This window comes from Canis aureus, chromosome 5 (assembly GCF_053574225.1).
Source record: "Canis aureus isolate CA01 chromosome 5, VMU_Caureus_v.1.0, whole genome shotgun sequence".
NCBI lineage: Eukaryota > Metazoa > Chordata > Mammalia > Carnivora > Canidae > Canis > Canis aureus.
Window position 1 is genome coordinate 60060029 of NC_135615.1, and position 20572 is coordinate 60080600.

Below are 20572 nucleotides of genomic sequence, written 5' to 3' on the forward strand. Positions count from 1 at the left end.
TCACCCCAGCTCCTTCAAGCTCATGGCAGCTCTGAGGGCCTCGGAAAGTTGGTGGCAGCCGACATCACAAATACCGTTCCTGCTCAGCCTGGAGAAGCAGAGGCTGTGGTCAGGACCAGAGGCCTTTGCAGGTGCTTTGCAAAGCTTTTACACAACTGGGAACCCAGATGCCAATCGATCAGCTTCAAGGGTTGGAGAGGGGGACAGGCAAGGTGGCAAGTCCAGATGAAAAAACTGAGCCCAGGAAGGAGCCATGGCTGGCCAAGGACCGCTCATGACTTCCAGGCACAGTAGACATGAAAGCCCAGAGCTCCCCACTCCCCCGCCCCGAGGGGAAGTGGACACATTATTTTGGTCTGGCCAGGCTTTGCCTCAGCCTCTGTGTCAGGAGCTCCAGGCCACCCCAGCTCAATGCCAATTACACACGGCCTCCACAATTCAGGCAATTCATGTCTCCACGGCATAGGTGTCCTAATCTGGGCAAATGCTGGGCTTTTCCAGAAAGCCAGTTTATTGTCTTTTCTGCACCCTGACCTTGCTCTGCCTCCACGAGTGTGGAAAAAACAGAACAAACCAAACCAGTGGAGGTGAACTCGGCCCCATGTCGAGTGTTTGAAGATTGCTTTGTGTTCTTTCACTTCACAAACTGAACTTCAGCGAAGTGCCTTTCTAACAATTAATTTGGGATGAAATGACCTCATCCCAGAACTCTCTGACCTCGTTGGCCGCGCACTCCTCTGGCCAGCCTGGGGCGGGGACTGGGGGAGAAGCAAAGCCATGCTTTGTGTTGTTGCTTGGGTTTCTTCTTAGTTGCCACATTTTATGTTTTGAAAAATCTCAAGAAAAGAACGTGTTTTATCTATTCATCAGGGTGGCCAGGGGCCCAAGTGGAGAATGTCGAGGTCACCAAATCAGAGTCTAGACCCTCATTGCCTGGAGTGTGGTTGGTTCCCCTAGAATTGGTATCACGTGGGAGCTTGTTGGAAATGCAGAATCTAGGCAACCCAGGCGTGTGGCATCAGAAATGTGAGCAAGAACACAGGGTGAATTTGTGCATGTCAAGGGCTATTCCAGGACTGGGCTCCAAACCCATCAGGTCCCTTCTGTCATCAGGAGGGAGTTGGCGGCATTGAAAGGCAAGAGCAGTGGGCATCAGCCCAGGATGGCAGCAATGTCCCTGGGGTAGGAGTCACGGGGGGCCTTATGGAAGGGCCCCTCGTGCTTCCCTGGGCCGGTGGTCCCAAAAGAGCTGGGGAACATGTCCCCCCCACTCATTCCTATGGGGTTACTTGGCCACTTACCGGAGGCTCTGTAGGAGGGTCATGTGGCTTAGTCCTTGAGTGAACATGGCCAGGGTGGAGCTGCCTAGTGGGAGATGGCTGAGGCTGCAAAAGAGGAGGTCAGAGGAGGACTTGGTATCGCTGGGGCTGGGTCCCAGGTGCAGAGACCAAGGCCCCATCCAGTCTGGAGGCTCTGGCATTTAGCAATACCCAAGGACCTCCAAGATAGCCACTTACAGTCACACAGAGCAGACTCATTCTCATTGTATAAAACAAAACCACATGAGACATCCAAAGGCCATTTCTCTGCACAAATTAAGACTTCCCGGGCAGCAGTTTTATGTTCTGAATCACACCAGACCCAGACTGCTGACCAGGAATCCTAGCAACCACACAGCGGACATAAACTATAGGCCCAGCACTGAGCTCAGGGCCGTCCTGAGGAGTGGAACTCTCTTGTCCCCATTTTACAGATGAGGCACACTGAGGCTCAGAGCATTATGGAAAGGAGAAGCATTGGGAACAGGACCCAAGTCCATAGACTCCCATTCCTGGACCCCACCTATGCATCACCCATGGGATCACACTCCTGTAGGCCCCAGGCTGGGCAGGAAAGATTAATAATAATAATAATAATAATAATAATAATAATAATAATATTAACAATAAATAGTAGCCAGTACTTGCAGAGTGTGAACTCTGTGCCAGGCTCTGTTCTGAGGTCCTAATATATATTATCTCATTTAATCCTTGCCACAAGCCTAGGAGGTAAGTAGATATAGCTATCATCTCCAAAGTTAAGATGGGGAGAAAAGCATAGAGAAGCTAAGTAACTTGCCCAAGCTCACACATTCATAGGTGCCCTGGTCTGCCTAGAATTGAGGGGGGCTCCAGGATGCGGGACTCTCAGCCTCGGGGAAACTGGGACAGATGGACACCCTACCAAGAATTAAACCTCGGTGCTGTGGCCCCTAACCATGGTCCTTGCCTCTATTTGGCCACAGATGGACAGGTGGAAGAAGTCAGCCAGAGGTTCAAGGAAAGCTGCCTGGCAGAGAGGAGACACTCAGAAATGACAGCTCTGAAACCAGAGGAGGTGTCTGGGCAGTGCGGATCCATCCCCCTTCCTTCATTATGCCCATTTTATAGTTGAGGCGTCTGAGGAGGTGAGAGGCGAGGAGGAGCACTGGCTGCCTGGGACACCAGAGAAGGGTCCCACATCTGTCCTGTTCTCTGCAGTACCTCCAGCTCCGAGTCCTGGGCCCCTGGGTAAATACCTGTCAAATGCGTGCATGAGCCAATCAATGACCTCATTGGGCCTCCAACAACCCCCTCTCTCTGCCAGAACAAAAGCTTCCAGAAGGAAGGGAGGCTGAGCAGAGGTGAAGGCACATGGGGGGAGGCCAAAGAAACAGCTCAGGAGAAAGATATGTGGGTCCTCTGGTTAAAGGTCTCTTCAATACCATCCATGCCCTGGTCCCCAGCAAAAAGGGACAAAAGTGGGAGAATTTTATTGTTAATGAGCAAAAAGTCAGAAGGCTACTTTTCAATTATATTCAAAACACATGTTGAAACAAATCCAGAGGGAAATTCACAAACTGCTCATTCACAGCAGTTTTCCCAGGAGGATGTCGCCACTGGAGGATGTCGCCACTGGAGGATGTCATGTCCTTTGTTACTTATTTCTGTAACTATGAAACTTTTTATAACCAGTGTATATTTTTGGTCACCAAGTGAACTTTGAGATTAAAAGTAGATGCCCAATAAAAGGGTCTCTCTAGATGCTGTTATGTCTGGGCATGGTGGCGGGGAGACACTCACTGACCCTTCATACTGAGACTGTTTCTTGTCTTTCTGGAACTTGGTGACTCCAAATTATAGTTGAGAGTAAAGAAGTTGCCAGTTACTAAGGAAATGATTGTAAGCAAGTAGCAGTGGACGTCTATGGGTCTAATTTGCCCAGAGTTTGTGTCCCTTCTTCTGACATTAGCACCCTGAAACACCACCAGCCCCTCAAGACCAGATAGTTGGGTGAGTATGTGACCCAGATCTGGCCACTCAAAATACCGTGTGATTGGCTTAGGGGTGAGCTTGTGACCTGAGCTAGACCAGTGAGAATCATCTAGAGCCTTGAGTTATAACTACACAGAGAAAGGTGCTCCCTTTCTGCAAAGTTGGTAGGAAGTGAACCTGCAGCTGCAGGGATGTCCTGCCTGGCAATGAAGTCAAGATGGGGGTAAGGAGGGAGCAGAGAGAGAGAACAAATACAGACCTGGATATAGCTATGCCTGAAGTTAGATTCCTTGTAATTTCCTGTGACACGAGCCACTAAATTTCTGACTTGGGTCAGTTTGAGTATTTGTTTCCAGTGATCAAGCATTTTCATGGCACTCAGAGCCCAGGTAAGGGAGTAAAAGGGAGGGCTTTTGGCTCACCTCTATCCATTCAGGGATGTCATGGTTTGTTTTCACAAGAGCTGCAAAAGTTCCTAGCCTTACTTCCAGCTCCTCCCCCCCTTCCCCCCTCCCCCCCCCCATCACTTACTCGAGCTTCTTCAGCCAGCACTTGCCCTCAAGGACCGTCATCAGGACTTCAGTGTCCTCCTCACCAAACTGATTGTTGGACAAGCTGGAGGTGACCAAGTACGAGGTGAGTGTTAGACAAGCCTGCTCAGCTCCTGGAGATGAGCTCTCTCACTAGAAGAGGGACTAGCTAGACTTCACAAGGATGCCCACTCCCACCCACCACCCCCCTGCCCCAGTCTCTTAGTGCCTTCAGGAGGGCAGCTCGGGGTCTGCAGATCCTGGACCATCAGGGCACTGCTAGCTCCAAGGGCCAGGTTTTGGGGTCCCTGAGGAGGGGGCATGGCCATCACAAGCTGACCCAGCTGAGAAAGGATGCCCTGAATGAGGGCTGCAAAAAGAAGAAGCCAGGGACAAGGGACACACACACACACACACACGCAGTGATTCCTTCGGCCCCATAGCCCTCTCTGTACTCTGACACCTATAGCTACCCCTGGCAGAGAAGGGTGATGATCCTCATTTTACATTTTATGTGAGATAGTCCAAGACCAGACAGGCACAGTTATTCTTATGACTGATAAGTTGAGACCAAGAAGATGGTGCTTAGCTTTCCCAGGCCACACGCAGGGTTGCAGGATTGCTGGGCTTCATCAGGGAGCAAAGTGATAGGCTGAAGTCCCACCACCCACCTTGCCAAAGGCGCAACTGTCCTCTCCACCCCTGCCCTCAGCTGGGCCGTCCCTTCCTGGATCCCCCCACTGTGACTCACTCCAGCTCCTCCAGGTGGTGGCAGTTTCTCAGGCCAAATGTCAGGTGGGCCAGGCCCTTGGAGCTCATACAGCTGGAGGTCAGTCTGGTGGGGGTCAAAGGGCAATGGGTCAGGCAGGGGTTCTTGGTCTTGAGAGCCCTGGATGGGGTAGTAGAGGGCAAGGAAGAGGGGAGGGATAGGAAGAAGGGGCCTCTTTCCCTTCATAAATCTCCCCCACTGTGGAATGATTAAACTTAGCTTGGACTAGTTGAATATTTCCCTAACCCATTTATAGGCAGCAACTTCACCACGTGTGCCATAGTTGGGCATCCCTGTGAGGTCTAGCTAGCTATGATCTTTTACCACAAGCTCTGCAACTTCATTTAAATGACAAAAAAGTAAGCAGCAAGTATTAGAGAAGTGTTAAAGATACACTGGCACCAAAAAGACACCTCCTTGATGCATTCCATTGGATTAAAACAGAATTAAAAGTTAGGAAAGCTCCATTTTGCAACCATCATAGTGACATTTGGTTCAGGCAAGAATTATCAATGGAGGTTGAAATCAGTAAATGACAGTATGAGCAAGGACAGGGTATCTACATAGTCTTAAAGTATCTTCCTACAAGATATGGATTAATTAGAAAGGGAAAACAGTAGCTTTGCAGGGGAAGAAACCTGGCTGACACCACCTTCACCAGGTGATCACAGTTACCATCACCAGTCAGGGCACAAAGAGACAACATGTGCCTCCCAAGAAGAGCACATTGCCTCTGGGAGATTTCTGCCCCATGTGCAGAGCCTAAATCTAAACCTGAAGAAACATGGAAGCCAAACTGAAGGACTTTTTACAAAATCCCTGACAGGTAAATGTCATGACAATATCATGTAAGACAAAGAGGGGCTAAGGACCATTCCAAGTTGGAGACCAAAGGCAAATGACAACTAAGTGCAGCCTGTGATCCTAGGTGGAATCCAGGACTGGAAAAAAAAAATGCAACAAACAACTTGACAAAAGCATTTGGCAAAATTGGAATATGAACAGTAGGTTTTTTGTTTCTTTTTAAAAGATTTTATTTATTTATTTGACAGAGAGAGAGAGAGATTGAGAGCACAACCAGGGGCAGCATCAGAGGGAGAGGGAGAAGCAGGCTCTTTGCTGAGCAGGGAGCCTGATGCAGGGCTCGATCCCAGGACCCAGGGATCATGACCTGAGCCAAAGGCAGATGCTTAACTGACTGAGCCACCCAGGCACTCCATGAGTGGTAATTTTGATAACGACAGTGTACCAATGTTAAATTTCCTGCATTTTATGCTTTTACTGGATTATGGGAGAGAATGTCCTAGTTCTTAGGAGGAAATTCACAGAAATCGTAAGGGGTGAAGGGGCATGTTCATGCAACTACTTTCAGATGGCTCTGAGGGAAAGAGGAGAACAGAAGGGAGGGGTGAGGAAGGAGGGAGGACAGGAGAAAGGGGATGTAAAAAAATACAGACAAAGGGGTGAATTTGGGAAAATGGTATATGGAACTGCTTCTAGGCCTTCTGTTTGTTTACAGTTATTTCAAATGTTAAAAAAAGAGAGAGAGAAAGATAAAGCATTGAAAAGGAAACCACTCTTGCCATGTGGCCATGTGATTGACCACATGCCCTGATATCATTTCCAGGGCTGCATGAGTCCCAGCCCCTGGGGTGGGGACACAGAATATCTCTGAGCCCAGGGCAGGAAGAAGGGGGCAGGGCCAGGGGACTGAGTGAGCATCTCAGCTGCATACCTGAATGTCTTCAGCTCAGAGAGAGACACCAGGAGGTTTTTTAGCAGCAGGGAGCTGGAGTCGCAGAGGTTCACCTGGGACAAGCTGAAAAGGCCCGAGCATATTCCAGAGGATTTCAGGTTGGATGCATCTCAGGATCATCCATCATACAGAGATGGGGAGCCCAAGAGAGGGGAAAGAACCACCCAAAAGCTCCTGGTGGGGGCATCTATACCACCCTGGGACCCTCCCTCACTGGCCAAGTGTAATTTTCTCCTGCTAAGGGAAGCAAGAAGGCCAGAGAAACTAACGCTGCCCCAGGTTCTGCTCATTCCCATTCTGGACTGGCCAGCCTCTCCCACGTGGCCTGGAGTGGGCACTGGGGGTGACCAGAGGAGCCAGGGCCCTAGATGGTGTTTCAGGCTTCTGACCTGAGCTGCTGCAGCCTGGCACATGTCTCCATCAGCTGCCCAGCAAGAAGGCTGTGGTGGGTCTCAAGGTCACAGTGAGCCAACCTGGAGGTAGACAGGTTGGCAGGAGTTACTGAACATCTAGGTCACTACTGGTGACTCAGTCTCTTCTTACAAGGAGCTTACATTTTAGGGGCAAATAAATGCTAATGAGATAAAGTCCCACAATTTTCTATTCAATTATAGGAAGTGCTATGAAAGAGAGATCTAGACGGGGCAGCTGGTATGGCTGCGCAGGCTGTTCACTGCACAAGGGGACCCAGCCAAGGAGGTGAGTTGGGGCTGAGATCCACTATGGTCTGTTCCCAACATGTACACGTGCAGGGCTGCATTCACTCAAAAGGGGTGACATTTTAATTTCCAAAATGTGCTGTATGGATTAGGGGTGCTGTGAACCCAGGCATCTATGAGTGGATCATGGGAGAACTTGACTATATCTGGAGGCTCAGAGAGGGTCTTCCTCAGGTGGTAGCGTTAACGCTAAGATCTGAAGGACAGGGGGAGTTAGCCAGGGAAAGGAGGACGAGGGTAGTGGAGGAGAGAACATTCTGGTCCAGGAGTAGCCTGTGCAAAAACTCTGAGGTCAACGGGAGCAAGGTGGTGTTGGAGGACTGAAAGGTGGTGGGGATGACGGGAGCCAAGATGGAGGTTTGGGATGGGGATGGACAACATGGAGAGGCAGGTTGGGCCAGACCTCATTGACCATGCAGACACTTTGGACGTCGGAGGGCTCTGAGCAAGGCACGAGAACTACTGATCAGAAGCGGCAGTACCTCTACCCCACACCATCACCAGCTACTCCCCTGGGGGCCCAGGTACTAGGTCCCACCTGAGCGTCACGGCTTCTGGGTTCTCCTGAGGGGGAAACTCCAGCTGGAGACAGAGCTGCTGCTGGGTCTCCGAAATGCTGAGGAGAGAAGGGGTAGCCAGTGTGAGGTCTGAAGCAGCCTCGCCATGTAGGTTGAGCTCCGCCTGGGGCTGCTGGTCCACTGACTCTGAACTCCCAGACCCAGTAGGGATCGGGACATACGTCAGTAGGACTCCAAAGCCTTTGTGCTTAGCTACTCCATGTCACTACTCTAGTCATAGAGCCATATTGTGTGTTTACAATAATCCAGGGGCCACTTCCAGGCAACCAGGCAATCCAGGGTGGACTCCCAGCTGGGATCCATCAGTTGTCTTTTTTTTTTTAATTTTATTTATTTATTCATGAGAGACACAGAGAGAGGCAGAGACACAGGCAGACGGAGAAGCAGCTTTCCTGAGGGGACCCTGATGTGGGACTAGATCCCAGGACCTGGGATCACACCCTGAGCCAAAGGCAGACGCTCAACCCCTGAGCCACCCAGGTGCCCCCATCAGTTCTTTGCCTTAATTCTGTGGCTGCCTTCCTCTCTCTGGTATTGTGGCTTGATTACTGCACAAGTCCCAACACGTATGTGTAGCCTCTGCCATTTTAGCAATCCAGAGAATTTGCTAGTGACACAGCTATTACCCTACAGGGCAAGAGACTGATGTCTAGCTAAGGGATGGTCCCAAAAGTCATGAAAAGATGAAGAATTCTGAGGGGCCTCCTCCCTCCACTCACCTTATTTCAGTGATGTTGCCTGAGGTCTGGGTGCAGACTCTTAGCAGGGCGAGCACCCCGGCTTTGCCTACCCACGGCTCCTCCACCCTGTCACAGAAGCAGAACTAGATGAAGCTCCCCAGGGTGAGCTGGGAGGGGATAGGGGTGCCAAGTGGGTCTCAGATGCTTTTTGGTTTTGCTTATTTAAAAATTAGGCAACTAGGCACCAGCATAAAACAGGAAATTAACCTCTTCCTTGTTCTGATGGTCACTGCAACAACCCAACAGAACGCATTCTTTTTTTAAGCAATAGTTTTAGATTTAAGGAAAGGTATGTATAGCATTGCATGGCAAGGATAAGGAAATAAAACCATATACAAAACATCCCCATTTTGCATTAAAAAAAGGAAAAATACGTATGGAGAGGGGAAGAAAACAATATTAAAAGTTAACGACGGCTGTTTAGATGATAGAATTCTCACAAACGGTTTCTTCCTTTCTTCCTTCGTTTCCAATATTTTTCCGGACTTTCTACAATGTGCTTGCAATTAATTTAGAAGCAGGAAAAAAAAGAGTTGTTTAAGATATTTCTGCTTCTGAAGTTATGTTGAGGTCTTTTTTTTTTCCCCCTCCAAAGTACTATTTTCTTATGTTCATCTGGATTTTTCACAAATCTCTACAACGAGTATGCATTATTTTTAGAGTTAGGAAAAGTTTTATTTCAAAGCGTTATTTCGGGTGATCCAGCAATTCTGGGTATATACCCAAAAGAACTGAAAGCAGAGATGATACAAAGAGGTATGTGGACACACGTGTTTGCAGGCAGGCACTTTAGCCAAAAGGCCGGATAACCCAAGTGTTCACGGATGGATGGATGCATACACAAAACGGGGTATCCACCTACAATGCACCATCAGTCAGTCTTAAAAGGAAGGAAACTCTGACAGGTGCTACACCATGCATGAACCCTGAGGACATGATGCTCAGTGAAACAAGCCAGTCACAAAAAAGATAAATCCTGAACAATCCCACTTCCATGAGGTCCCTAGAGCAGTCAAACCCCCAGATTCAGAAGGTAGGATGGTGGCTGCCAGGGGCTGGGGAAGGGGCGACTGCGGATCTGTGTAATGGGGACGAAGTGTCAGTTTCCCACGAAAAGAGTTGCAGCTGTAGACCAACATGAATGTACTTAACGCTCCTGAGCCAGACCCGTAAAGTTGGGTAAGATGGGAACTTTTAATTATGTGCATTGTAGCACAAGTAAGCAAGACTGTGGCATTTTGGAGAACGACCAGACCTCGTGGGCCTCATCATTGGCTGTGTGGAGAAGTGCATAGCACTGGCCGTGAGGTCAGTTTTCTGGGCACAAATATGTAACTGAATCTCATTTATGATCTAATTTCCATTCCGGAAAAGTCAGGGGTTTAGAGGAACAAATGCAATTTGACATCAGAAGGAAGCAACCAGACAGAGCCGGCAAGTGTAGAGACACCACAGTCAGTGACATAAAAGAGGAAAGTGAGGAGTTGGTGGGGGGTGACACATGGATTGAGAATCCTAAGAGCCATTGCTACCCCCATGCCAATGTGGATCTTGACTGGATCACAGGTCCGACCAGCCAGTTGTCCCACTTGGGGACAGTGGGACCTTTGAGATCTGACTGGGTCATCACAACACTCAGAATTGCTTCCATTTCTGCTGGGTGTCCTCATCCAACTGTGATTATATAGAAAATGTGCTTATTTTTAAAAACTTGTGGTGAAATGTTTAGGAGGAATGTTCTACGAGATCTATAACTTGAGAACAATGTAGCCAAAAAAAATTAAAAGATGAAGCAAATACAGTGAACCCTGAACAGCTCTTAAGCCCAGCTGATAAGAACATGAGTCTTAAACATTAGTTTCTCTACGTGTTGATAATCTTTTCTGCTTTTCTGAAAGGTTTAAAATGATCTTCGTAAAAAAAAATAAAAAATAAAAAAAATAAAATGATCTTCGTGAACATACACACATGGTATCTGTTATATGTCACTGCTGACCTCAGCTGGGTGTCCTTTGGGGTTTCCTTTTTTTTTTTCTTAAGTGCCCAAGCAGAGGTCAAACGGCAAGGAGGGCAGCTTCTCTGTGTACCTGAGGGGGGTTTCTGGGGCTACAGGCAGGATCTTAGTGGCAGGGTTTGGTTGTAAGATGTGGCTGGGGCCACGGTCCTGGGGAGACCTATTCTCCAGTGCTTACCCCCAGCCCCTCCCAGGGGCACCAAGGAAGACAGTACCTGAGAGTGAACAGGTCCACTGGACATCTCAGCAGACTCAGGAGAACTATCAGCTGCTCCAGGCCCAGGCCGCACTGGGTCAGCCTGGGGACAGAGGTCGGTTACGGGGTAGCTCTCCTGGGAGCCCCTGCCCCTCCCTTGCGCCTGTGGGTGGACCCCATCACTCACGTGAGCGCTGTCAGCTTCAGGGCCTGGTTCAGGTGGGTGGCCAGTCTGGGCACATGCTCTGGCATGAGGTTGCACTGGCTCAGCCTGAGGGCAGAGGGGAAGGGGCAGAGTCGGGATGAAGCCTGTTAGAGTCCCGTCTCCCCCCAGGGCCTATGGGGTACCCCACACTGAGCCAACAGCCTGGAATCAGGGCCTGGGCACAAGCCAAAGATGCGGCCCCTGTTTTGGGAGCTTCCTATCTCCTGAGAGAGATCCCCCTGCCCCCTGCCAGGAAAGGGTTGAGAGTATCACTCATCAAGCCCTGACTATTAGCCAGGCCCTGTGCCAGCATCCAGGTAGGGTTGCCTGACACACGACATCTCGTGGGATTCCAGCCACATCATTTATAGGCAGAGAAACTGACTAACCCAAGGACACACGGCAGGTGAGAAGTAAGGGTGGAATTGAGTTTCTATCCAAGTCAGTCTGACTCCAGACTCTAAACCCACTCCCTACTCCCCAGTAAAGCTTTACTCCTGGCTCTCTTGGAGGCAGGAGGCCTAGGGGTCTTGCTGGGACCCCACCCTCCTGGCACTCTGGCCCTGGGTGGCCAGCAGACAGGCCCCACAGGGCAGTTGACTCTCGTTGGACAGGGATCCCTGGAGACTTCCATGAGAGGCTGACATTGCAGCTGGGTATTAAAGGCTTAGGAGAATTTTATCTTGGAAAACATGGGGAAGAGAGTGTCAGACTGAATGCCCGGTGGGAAGGAAGCTTTAACTGGGCAGTGGGTGTTCAGTGAGCAAGAAGCGAAAGCCATTTGGGCTGAATATGTGTGTGCATGTGTGTTGTGGGCATGTTTGTGTGGTATGTGTGCATCTGTGTGTGTGTTCTGTAGGTGTGTACGGGTGATGTGTATGAGTGTGCTTGTGTGGTATGTGTGCATCTGGATGTGTGTTATATATATGGATGCATACGTATGTAGACTATGCACATCTGTGTGTGGTGTAAGCACGGTGTGGTGTGCGGTATGGTGTGTGTACGTATGTGTGGTTTGAGTGTGGTGTGGTGTATTTGTGTACAGTGAGGGGGAGCACGATGGGAAGTGGCAGCTAGATCAGAAGAGGAAGAAGAAGCTAAGGAATTGAACCTTATCCTGGGGGCAATGGGGAGCCACAAACAGGCTTAGTGCAGTGGGGAGCACAGTCTGATGTGTGCCGAGAGGATCCCTCTGGGGGCTGTGAAGTGAATGGATTGGAGGAGGCCTGGCCAGAGGTGACGGCCCAGTTCAGAGGCCACGATCACAGCTGAAGAAACGACATACGGAGGAAGTGACCCTCTTCCTTGGTGGTGAGGCTGAGAGAGAGCGTCCCAGGCTACCAGCCGGTAATAATAACAGCAATGATAGAGCACTCAAGTGAGCCAGGCCCTTGCCAGGCACTTTATACATGTCAACTCCTTTAATCCTCATAATAACCCTAAAGGGTAGGTCTTACTATTATTCCCATCTTACAGATGAGGAACTGAAACACAGAGAGGTTAAATCACTTGTTTGAGGTCACGCAGCTGGTAAACGGTAGAGCTGGGATTTACCCTCAGGTGGCTCCAGAGTCTGAGCCTCTTAACCATGGTACTCAGAAGCCTCCAGACTTATAGTTAAGGCCGAGCCTAAGGACTAGAGGTGTGTGTGGGGGGGTCGGGGGCAGATCTGGGGGAGGCAAACCCAGGCAGTGGGTAGGAAGCAGGGTAGCTAAAGGGAGAAAGGGCCCAGTGAAGATAAAGAAGGCGTGGAGGCTGCCACAGGACCAGCCTCCGCTTCCCCATTCCCACCCCAGACCAGGCATTACCTTAGTGTCTTCCCGGCCTCCTCCTTTCGGGAGAAGTAGATCCAGAAGCTCTGCTCAGAGCCCAGGCTGCAGAGACAAGGGTGTGGGGAGGTCGGAGGCCCAGCTTCCCGAGCCCTAGACACCAGGGGTGCAGGAGGCGAGGGCGCTGGGCCCGTAGGGACAGGGAAAGGGAGACGCCACACAAGGAGAGACCACACGAGACCCTCAACTCATCCTGCGAGGACACGGAACCCTGGCCTTCCCCACCCCATGACCTCCCTGGTCCCCAGGTCACACAGGCCTCAGAGGATGGAAAGCGGGTCGTCCGTTCAGGGAACCCTGAGACTCAGAGAGGGGTGCGTATTGCCTCAGGTCACAGAGGATTGCTGAGCGTGGGAACCTTGCTTCTCCCCACCATCAGCAAGTGGCACCCATGGCTTACTTCACAGAAGCCTCCCGGATGTGCGGGCAGGAGGGGAGTGTCTTCACCAGGCCCAGGGCACTCTCTAGGGAGATGCTGTTGTGACTCAGGCTGGAGGAGAAACAAGGCTCAGGATGGGGAGTGAGGGCAGGACCTCGGTGCAGCCCTGCCCAGCCCTACCCCTTGTGTCCTCTCCTCCAGCTGTCATCTCCAGGAGGACAGTCTTCAATGTCCATTCTCCAGGTCAGACACCGAGGGCCAGGGAGAAGCCAGTGGGGCACTCTCCCTCCATGGGCAGGACAGGCACCCGGCCCTGTGTCGTCCTGCAGGAGCTGCAGCTGCTGGGGCTGAGACAGGGTCGAGGAGGCCAGGCTGGCAACTCCAGCCCCAGCGGCTCAGGGACGCCCAGAGCCCAAAGCTCAGTTACCCAGCAACCCACTGTATCTGGCCTCTGGTCACCAGTCTCCCAGATCCCTGGGGAGATTGGCTGAGAGGGTGGGTGACTTCCTAGGGACCCTCCCTGCTGTGGGGACATCTCTAAATCTGTGTCCTGTAGATTTAGTCAGAGGGACAGGATGGACTAGGAGCTGGGACAGCTGAGGTCCTGTGTCCCCTGGTTAGGGATAAACTGTCACCTCCTTGTCCCAAAGTCAGCTTGGGTCACCATGCTTTAGTCCCAGCCTCTCCTGGATGTCTGGTGGGACCTCTGCCTACGTGTGCATGTGGGGGGCGGGCTTCCTCCTCCCTGCTGTCCCCCAGGCTGCTCACCACTTACTCAAGCGAACCAGAGATGGGCAATTGAGGCAGACATTCCAGGAGGCACCTGAGCCCGTCATCACCCAGCATGTTTGCTGAGAGGCTGCAAGAGGTAGGAAGAGTTGGTTGTTGGTGGTCAGACATGCCCCTCAGCCGGAGCCCGCTCTCCACAGTCACCATCACTGCTGCTTGACACGCACAGGACTACTTCTGTGCCAATATCACCACCACTGTCGCTGTGACTGGACAGCACATGCCCACCCCCGTCCCTGCACTGTCATCTCCGGCACCCCCAGGATGATCACCTGGCACACAACAGCTCCTGCACTGGCCCCCGTGCCTCCAGCAGGCTTCCTGGAGTCAGAAAAACCCATTTACTTTTACTATGCCCTATGGCTCACATCAGGTGAGAACCACAACTTCCGAACGAGAGTACATGCAGGAAAAAAGGAAGATGTTTGGAGGCTGCATTTACCCAGGAGATTTCTTCTTTTAATTTGGGAACACAATCTCAGACGGAAATTGTACTTGAATACTTTATTTTGCTTCCTTGTCGCTTCTTTGGGTGTTTATGCTTTTGGGAATAGTATAACCAGTGTGCCCTGTAACATCGGATTTTTGTCCTGCATCTTCGAACTCAGTTTGTCCTTGATGATGACACTTTTGAGGCTATTTTGTCTTTTCAGGAGAGGCTTTAAAAATTAAAAATTGGTCTCCAAAAGCCAGTTGATAAAGTGATCTTTACAACTAGAAAAATTTCCCTCTATAATTGAAAACAGAAAAATCCAAAGACATACTGCTTATTTATCTTTCTAATATGTGATTTCCACTGGCCCCATTTCTCTTCTTGGCCACATCACAGCAGGAATTTAAATTTCGTGGGTGCACATGCACTTGTGTGTGTGTGTGTTGTGGACTGCTGTCTTTATGTCCCACTGGTCCTAAGCTGGACGCCTAACAGTTGTGAGCACAGACTGCATCATCCTAGCTGTGTGATCTTGGGCAAGTTCCTAAATCCCCTCTATAAAATGGCGACAACAGGGGGCCTGGGTGGCTCAGTCAGTTAAGCATCTGCTTTTGGCTCAGGTTGTGATCTCAGGGCCCTGGGATCGAGTCTCCCATTGGGCTCCCTGCTCAGTGGGAAACCTGCTTCTCCCTCTGTCTTGGCCTCTCTCTGTGTCTCTCATGAATAAGTAAATAAAATCTTAAAAAAATAATAAAACGGGGACAGCAGTACCTAGAGTTTTGGAAGGATAAAAAGAGTATGTAAAGAACTTAGCACAGCGGTGAAGGTGCTCAGAAGGTGTCACCTATTTTTATTTTTCTACCCATGAGGGGGTGGCACTATTTGGGGACCCAAGACAAGCCAGGCAGATACCACCTCTCCACAACACAAGAGCCCATGAGGCCCCACCCCAGCTGGCTCCATGACTCTCCTCAGGCTGAGCTACTGGGTGCTTTTAACCACCTGCCAGGCAGACCAAGGAATTCTTCATTTTGGTTCTTATCTGCTGACAGAGCTCCAATATCTTGATCCTCATGAAGCCCAGGAGCTCCTGTAGCCTCTTCTTGAAGGGCTTCCCAAATTAGATCAAGGGGTACCCCCTGAACTATCAGCTCCATCACAGCAAGAGTGGGGAGTGGAAGGGATGAAATGAGTACAGAGAAATCTAATGGATATGACCCTCGATGTGTCCCAGGCATCCCTGTTAGCTGGCCTGAGAGGTGTTCAGTGGATGCACATGCACGTGGCACACACATGCACACACATGCCCACCCCTCCAGTGCCACCCAAGCACAGCTCCTGTGCTCCTCCCCCTCTTCTCCCGCCCCCAACTTACTCCAACTGGTTGAGGTCTTCGCATTTGCTCAGCAACCAGCAGAGCGGCTCCACATGCTCCTGACTAAGGCCACAGCCCGTGAACCTGCTGGAGGAGGGGAAACAATCCCAAGGATGGTGTGCTGAGCCATGCTGATGTGCGCTGCCCTGGCTTGTCCTGGGTGTGGCCTCCAGTTCCCATGGGCCTCACCCAAGGTTGGATTCTCTGGAACTACCCATCATCCACCCCTTCCACCTCCTGCACAGCAGATCCCACCTGGCACTCCCAGGCTCCTTCTGGGAAGGTGGTTCCCAGGGTATGATCCCTCACCAGCCACACCTGCATCACTTGGGAACATGTTCAGATGCAATTTCTCAGAACTCAGCCCAGACCCACTGAATCAGAGACCATAGGGGCAAGGGTTTCTAGGTGGCTCTCATTCAAGCTTGAGTTGGAAACTTGAGACCCCAACCTCTTGGGGTCACACTGCTGACGAGATATGCAGGGTGGGGAGGGAGAGAAGGGTGATGCCTGTTCTTGCCTTTGATACTGGAATTGAGGTGAAGGGGATTCAGAGGTACAAACTCCCAGCTATAAAATAGGCCAAGGGGATGAAAAGTACAGCATAGGGAATAGAGTCAATAATATTGTAATAACATTGTACGGTGACAGATGGTGACTGTACTTCTCGCGGTGAGTGCGGCCTAATGTACGGAGTTGTCCAATCACTAGGTTGCACACCTGCAACTAATACAACACTGTAGGTCAACTGTACTTTAATCAAAATGAATAAATAAGTAAATAGCCACACACAAAGTAACAGTAAGCCTGCCTTTGAAAGGTCTAAATTAATACTATCCAATAAGGTAAATGAAGGACCTATAACCAGCCAACAACTAAAAAGAAAAAAAAGGGAAGAAGAATCTTAAAATCAGAAAGTACCTAAAATCAATAGCTCAGATTTTTATCACTGGTCCTCTCCTTCCTGATTTTTTTCCCTGTTCCTAAGTTCTTTATTATACTATTATTTACTTCCTATTTTTAAATCAGCTTGTTCTTTTTCACTAGATGCATTTATTGTAAAAGGAAATCTTGTGTTATTCACTCAAATGGAAAAGTGGCACACATGCTACAAACGGACCATAAGCAGAAGGACGCATGAAACAAGAGCCAAATATCATTATTAAATTCCGGCCAGAGTTTCCTTGCTGAAGGCTCTCTCCCTTTACTAAAAAAGGGGGGGGGGGCTCCGTAAATATTACAGCTGTGCTAAAATCATGCCAACACCCAACCCCGACTTCCTCTTGGCCTTAATCAGATGGAGAATCGAAAAGGGAATAATGATCTCACTATGGGACTCAGTGACATTGAACTACTGTACTTGTGCCTTAAAAATCATCTAATCCTGGTCTCGGTTCTACAGTTTGGAAACCTTGGAAATTAGAAACAATCGAGGCATTCTAGAAGTCAGGGGTAGCATTGGGCTAGGACAGGAGGTGGGAAACTCCTGCCTAGGACCCCCTGGTTTTTGCAAACTAAGAATAATTTCTTCACTTTCAAATGGTGGAGAAAAAAAAATCAAAAGAAGAATGCTTTGCGACACGTACACAATATTTGAAATGCAAGTCTCAGAGTCCATAAATGAGAGAGTTCTGCTGGCACACGGGCATGCGCATTTGCTTTATATATCATTCCTGCTGCATTCAAGCTACATTGGGGGGTTGGGTGGCTGTCACAGAGATCGTGTGGCCTGCAAAATCCTAATTCCTTCCAATCTAACCTTTCCAGGCAAAGTCTGTTGGCCCCGGGACAGGGAACACTGGAGAACTGCCTGGCTGTCCCCAGTTACTGCCATGTGACCACAGCTGTGAGGCTTACAGGACCTGGTGCGCAGAGAAGGCTCTGTAATGATGCCCTGCAGATATTCAACATATTTTGATACTATTTATTGTTACTTCACAGTGGAGGAGGCTGATGCAGACAGGAGAAGGGTCTGGTCCAAGGTCTCTTGGTGAGCCAGTGGCCTCAGACAGTTACCAGAAACATCATCTCTGCATTTGAAGGTTGTTCTCCGCCCCATTATCCTGCCTCTGATGCAGCACCTCCTCCCCCTGACCGAGGCAGCCATGGAGCACCAGTCCAGGAGCCAGCAGGGCCAGGACACTTGCATCTGTGTGTGCCTCACGCTTTACACATTGCCTCCATTAATCCTGGCAAACATCCTGCAACATGGTGGCTCCCTTTTCAGCTGTGGAAGCTGAGGGTCACAGGGGTTAAGGAGCTTGTGCAAGGCACCAAGCCCTGTGGAGCTGGCATTTAAAGCCTGGTGGGCAGGTTAAGAAGTCCTTTTCCTTGGATCAGGCCCCAGAGCTCTGGTCTAGTCTGACAGGTACTCTTTATGTGCCTGTGCCAAAGCCTGGCCCTCTCTGGACCTTGCTTCTTGATGTTGGAGGAAACAAGTCTCCTTGCTGGGTCCTTTCAAGGAAATGCCCTGCGTTGGCGGCACTCTGCTCTAGGCATTCGAGAGGCAGGTCTACTTGTCCCCAGTACCTATCAGCAGCCAGGGCGCAGTTTCAGGGACTTACCCACAGCACTCGCCTTCATGCTCCTCGCCAGACCTGAAGTGCAGTGTCATGTGATACAGGGACCTGGGGAAGACAGCACCTGAGTTAGCCACCCTTGGCCACAGCCTTAGGATGATCCTGGGAGCAGGCACCCCTTCCTCCAGAAGCCAAGCCCCTGACTGGGGTCCTACTGCCTCCATCCCACCCCCTTACACCACCAGGACCTAGGCACAACCCTCTAGGACTAGACCCAGTTGTCCAAGGGTAATGCTCACCTGATATCCACCTTCTGAACCCGGGGGCATAAGCTGAAGAGGTCGGCCAGCAGGAGGAGGCTCTTTGGGGAAAGCCTCGTCTGGCTTAGCCTGAGAAGGAAAGGAGCGGGGCCTTATGTAGGCAAGTTGGAGCCAAGCAAGAGGGGGCAAGTAGCCTGGATGGTCTGGAGGCAAAGGAGAAAGAGGAGAAGGAGGGCTGGCAGGTCAGCAAGGCAATCAAGGGGGAAAGGCAGGGACCCAGGATGGACAAATAATGACTTATAGAGTCATGCAGACTTGGATTTGAGACCCACATCTGCTTATTGGCACACCGTGTCCTTGGACCAGTCACTTAATTTCTGGAAAACTAGGCCTGCTCATGGTATACCTTCCTCGCACGTGTAGTGAGGACCTCATTATATCAAGCTGGTGCACTACCTGGTGAGATGCCCATGCCTGTTTTATTATTATATTGTTTCTGTCCTCAAGCACAGACTGAACAGGCGAGACCTGCTGAAAGGGAGTGGGAAGCTTTAGGCCCTTGGAGTCGTTTCTCAGTGATTTGGGACTAGATCACTCGTTGTTGTTGGGGGCTGTCCAGTCGGATGATTAGCATCATGCCAGACCTCTACTCACTAAACACCATTTGTAGCCCCCCTCTCTCCATCTACTGCCCTCTGCCATGACAATGGAAAATGTCTCCATTGCCACATGTCCCCGAGGGGCAAAATCCCCTGGTGGCTGTGAACCGCTGCCTTAGAGAAAGTGAGATGGCTCCATCTTGCCTTTGGAGGCATCCTTGGCACCTCCATGTCCCTCGCCCCATAACCCCTCCATCAGCTTGTCTTGCCTGTTCCACTCTCAAGATCCACCCAGAATCCACCTGCTTCTGCCCCAGCCCCACCAATCCCTGGCCCGTACCATCTCTGACCCCACACAGCCTCTTCCCTGCTCTCATTTCCACTCTTGTCCCTAGACCCTTTTTTTTCCCAGCAGCCAGACTGAGCTTTTGAAAACGCGTATCACAGGGGTGCCTGGGTGGCTCAGTCTGCCTTTGGCTCAGCAGGGAGCCTGCTTCTCCCTCTTGCTCTGCCTGCCACTCCCCCTGCTTATGCTCAGTCTCTCTCAAATAAATACAATCTTAAAAAAGAAAAAAAAGAAAGAAAACAAGCCTCATGCTTTTGCCTTTCAAGTCCCCTTGAACAAAACCCCCAGGCCCCTCCGCATGGCTCCCAGGTCCCTCTCTCCACCTCTCCTCCTGCCAGTGAGCTGGCCACATCACCCTTCTGACTGTTCCTTGCCTCAGAACCTCATACATGCTCTTCCCTCTGTTTGGAATGCAGTTCCCTGTTCTTCACAAGGCTGGGTCCCTTTGGTCCTTCATATTGAACCTTAGTATCTGTCCTCAGAGGCATCCCCTGACTACCCTCACCTTTGCAGGCATTCTATCACATTATCTAGAAAAATACCTTCTCACTGTCTGAATTCGTCTTCCTTGCTCATTGTCCGGCTCCCTCTACTACAAGGTAAGCTCTAAGAAGACAAGGACCTCGTCTCTTTTCCTCCTCCCTCTTTGCTGTGTCTCCAGCCCTCCAAAGTGTATGGACTGAGTAGTACAAAGTGTAAGCCCTGGCAAGGGGCAGGCTGGCTGCCTCATTCCAAAGACAGAGGAGAGCTGGGGGCTGGTGCTGTGTGACGTGGGCACAGAGAAGTCCCTCCCTGGTCCAGGGTTTCCCACCTGCTCATCTTAGCCTGCCACTTTGTGTGTCCAAAGGCGCATCTGCCCACCTCTGGAGTGGCCCACAGCTCCTGCTTTCCTTCCTGGTGGGACTCGGGGAGAGGCAAGATCTGGCTGTGAAGTGAGCTGCCTCGAGCGTCCCAGAGAGCCTTAGCATTAGGACTTATGTTGCTGTTATTAATGGTATGATTTAATTTCCCGTTGTATCTTTCCATCCCAGCTGCAGCTGCTTTCTCCCCTGCTGGAAGGGTATTTAAAGAAAATCCTTTTTAAATTCTAACCAGTCTGAGCTGAAATTAGAAAGTAGAGTTTTTAAATACTTTTGAGGACGCTGCTTAAGTTCCCCTTTTGCGGAGTGAGACGGTGACCTTTAAAAACTGGTGTGTGACATATACACCACCTATATCTGTGAAGTCCCTTTCTAGGAGCTGG

The 20572-nt window shown here is 50.4% G+C and overlaps 1 protein-coding gene across 9 annotated transcripts in view; it reads right to left on the reverse strand.

Moving 5' to 3' along the window:
* NLRC5 (NLR family CARD domain containing 5) overlaps positions 1 to 20572 on the reverse strand; it is a 79118-nt gene that overhangs the window by 6148 nt on the left and 52398 nt on the right. For 7 of the 9 annotated variants that reach the window (XM_077898352.1, XM_077898354.1, XM_077898355.1 and 4 more), the window contains 16 exons: positions 18424 to 18513; positions 18170 to 18232; positions 15606 to 15692; positions 13784 to 13867; positions 13030 to 13119; positions 12609 to 12674; positions 10783 to 10866; positions 10615 to 10698; positions 8365 to 8451; positions 7606 to 7683; positions 6738 to 6821; positions 6328 to 6411; positions 4575 to 4658; positions 3825 to 3908; positions 1302 to 1385; positions 5 to 88 (listed from right to left, as the gene is read on the reverse strand). In XM_077898352.1, the coding sequence (XP_077754478.1) occupies positions 5 to 88; positions 1302 to 1385; positions 3825 to 3908; positions 4575 to 4658; positions 6328 to 6411; positions 6738 to 6821; positions 7606 to 7683; positions 8365 to 8451; positions 10615 to 10698; positions 10783 to 10866; positions 12609 to 12674; positions 13030 to 13119; positions 13784 to 13867; positions 15606 to 15692; positions 18170 to 18232; positions 18424 to 18513 (1317 nt within the window). The remainder of the gene's footprint in view (positions 1 to 4; positions 89 to 1301; positions 1386 to 3824; positions 3909 to 4574; positions 4659 to 6327; positions 6412 to 6737; positions 6822 to 7605; positions 7684 to 8364; positions 8452 to 10614; positions 10699 to 10782; positions 10867 to 12608; positions 12675 to 13029; positions 13120 to 13783; positions 13868 to 15605; positions 15693 to 18169; positions 18233 to 18423; positions 18514 to 20572) is intronic. The other 2 variants (XM_077898357.1, XM_077898350.1) reach the window with 1 other exon arrangement.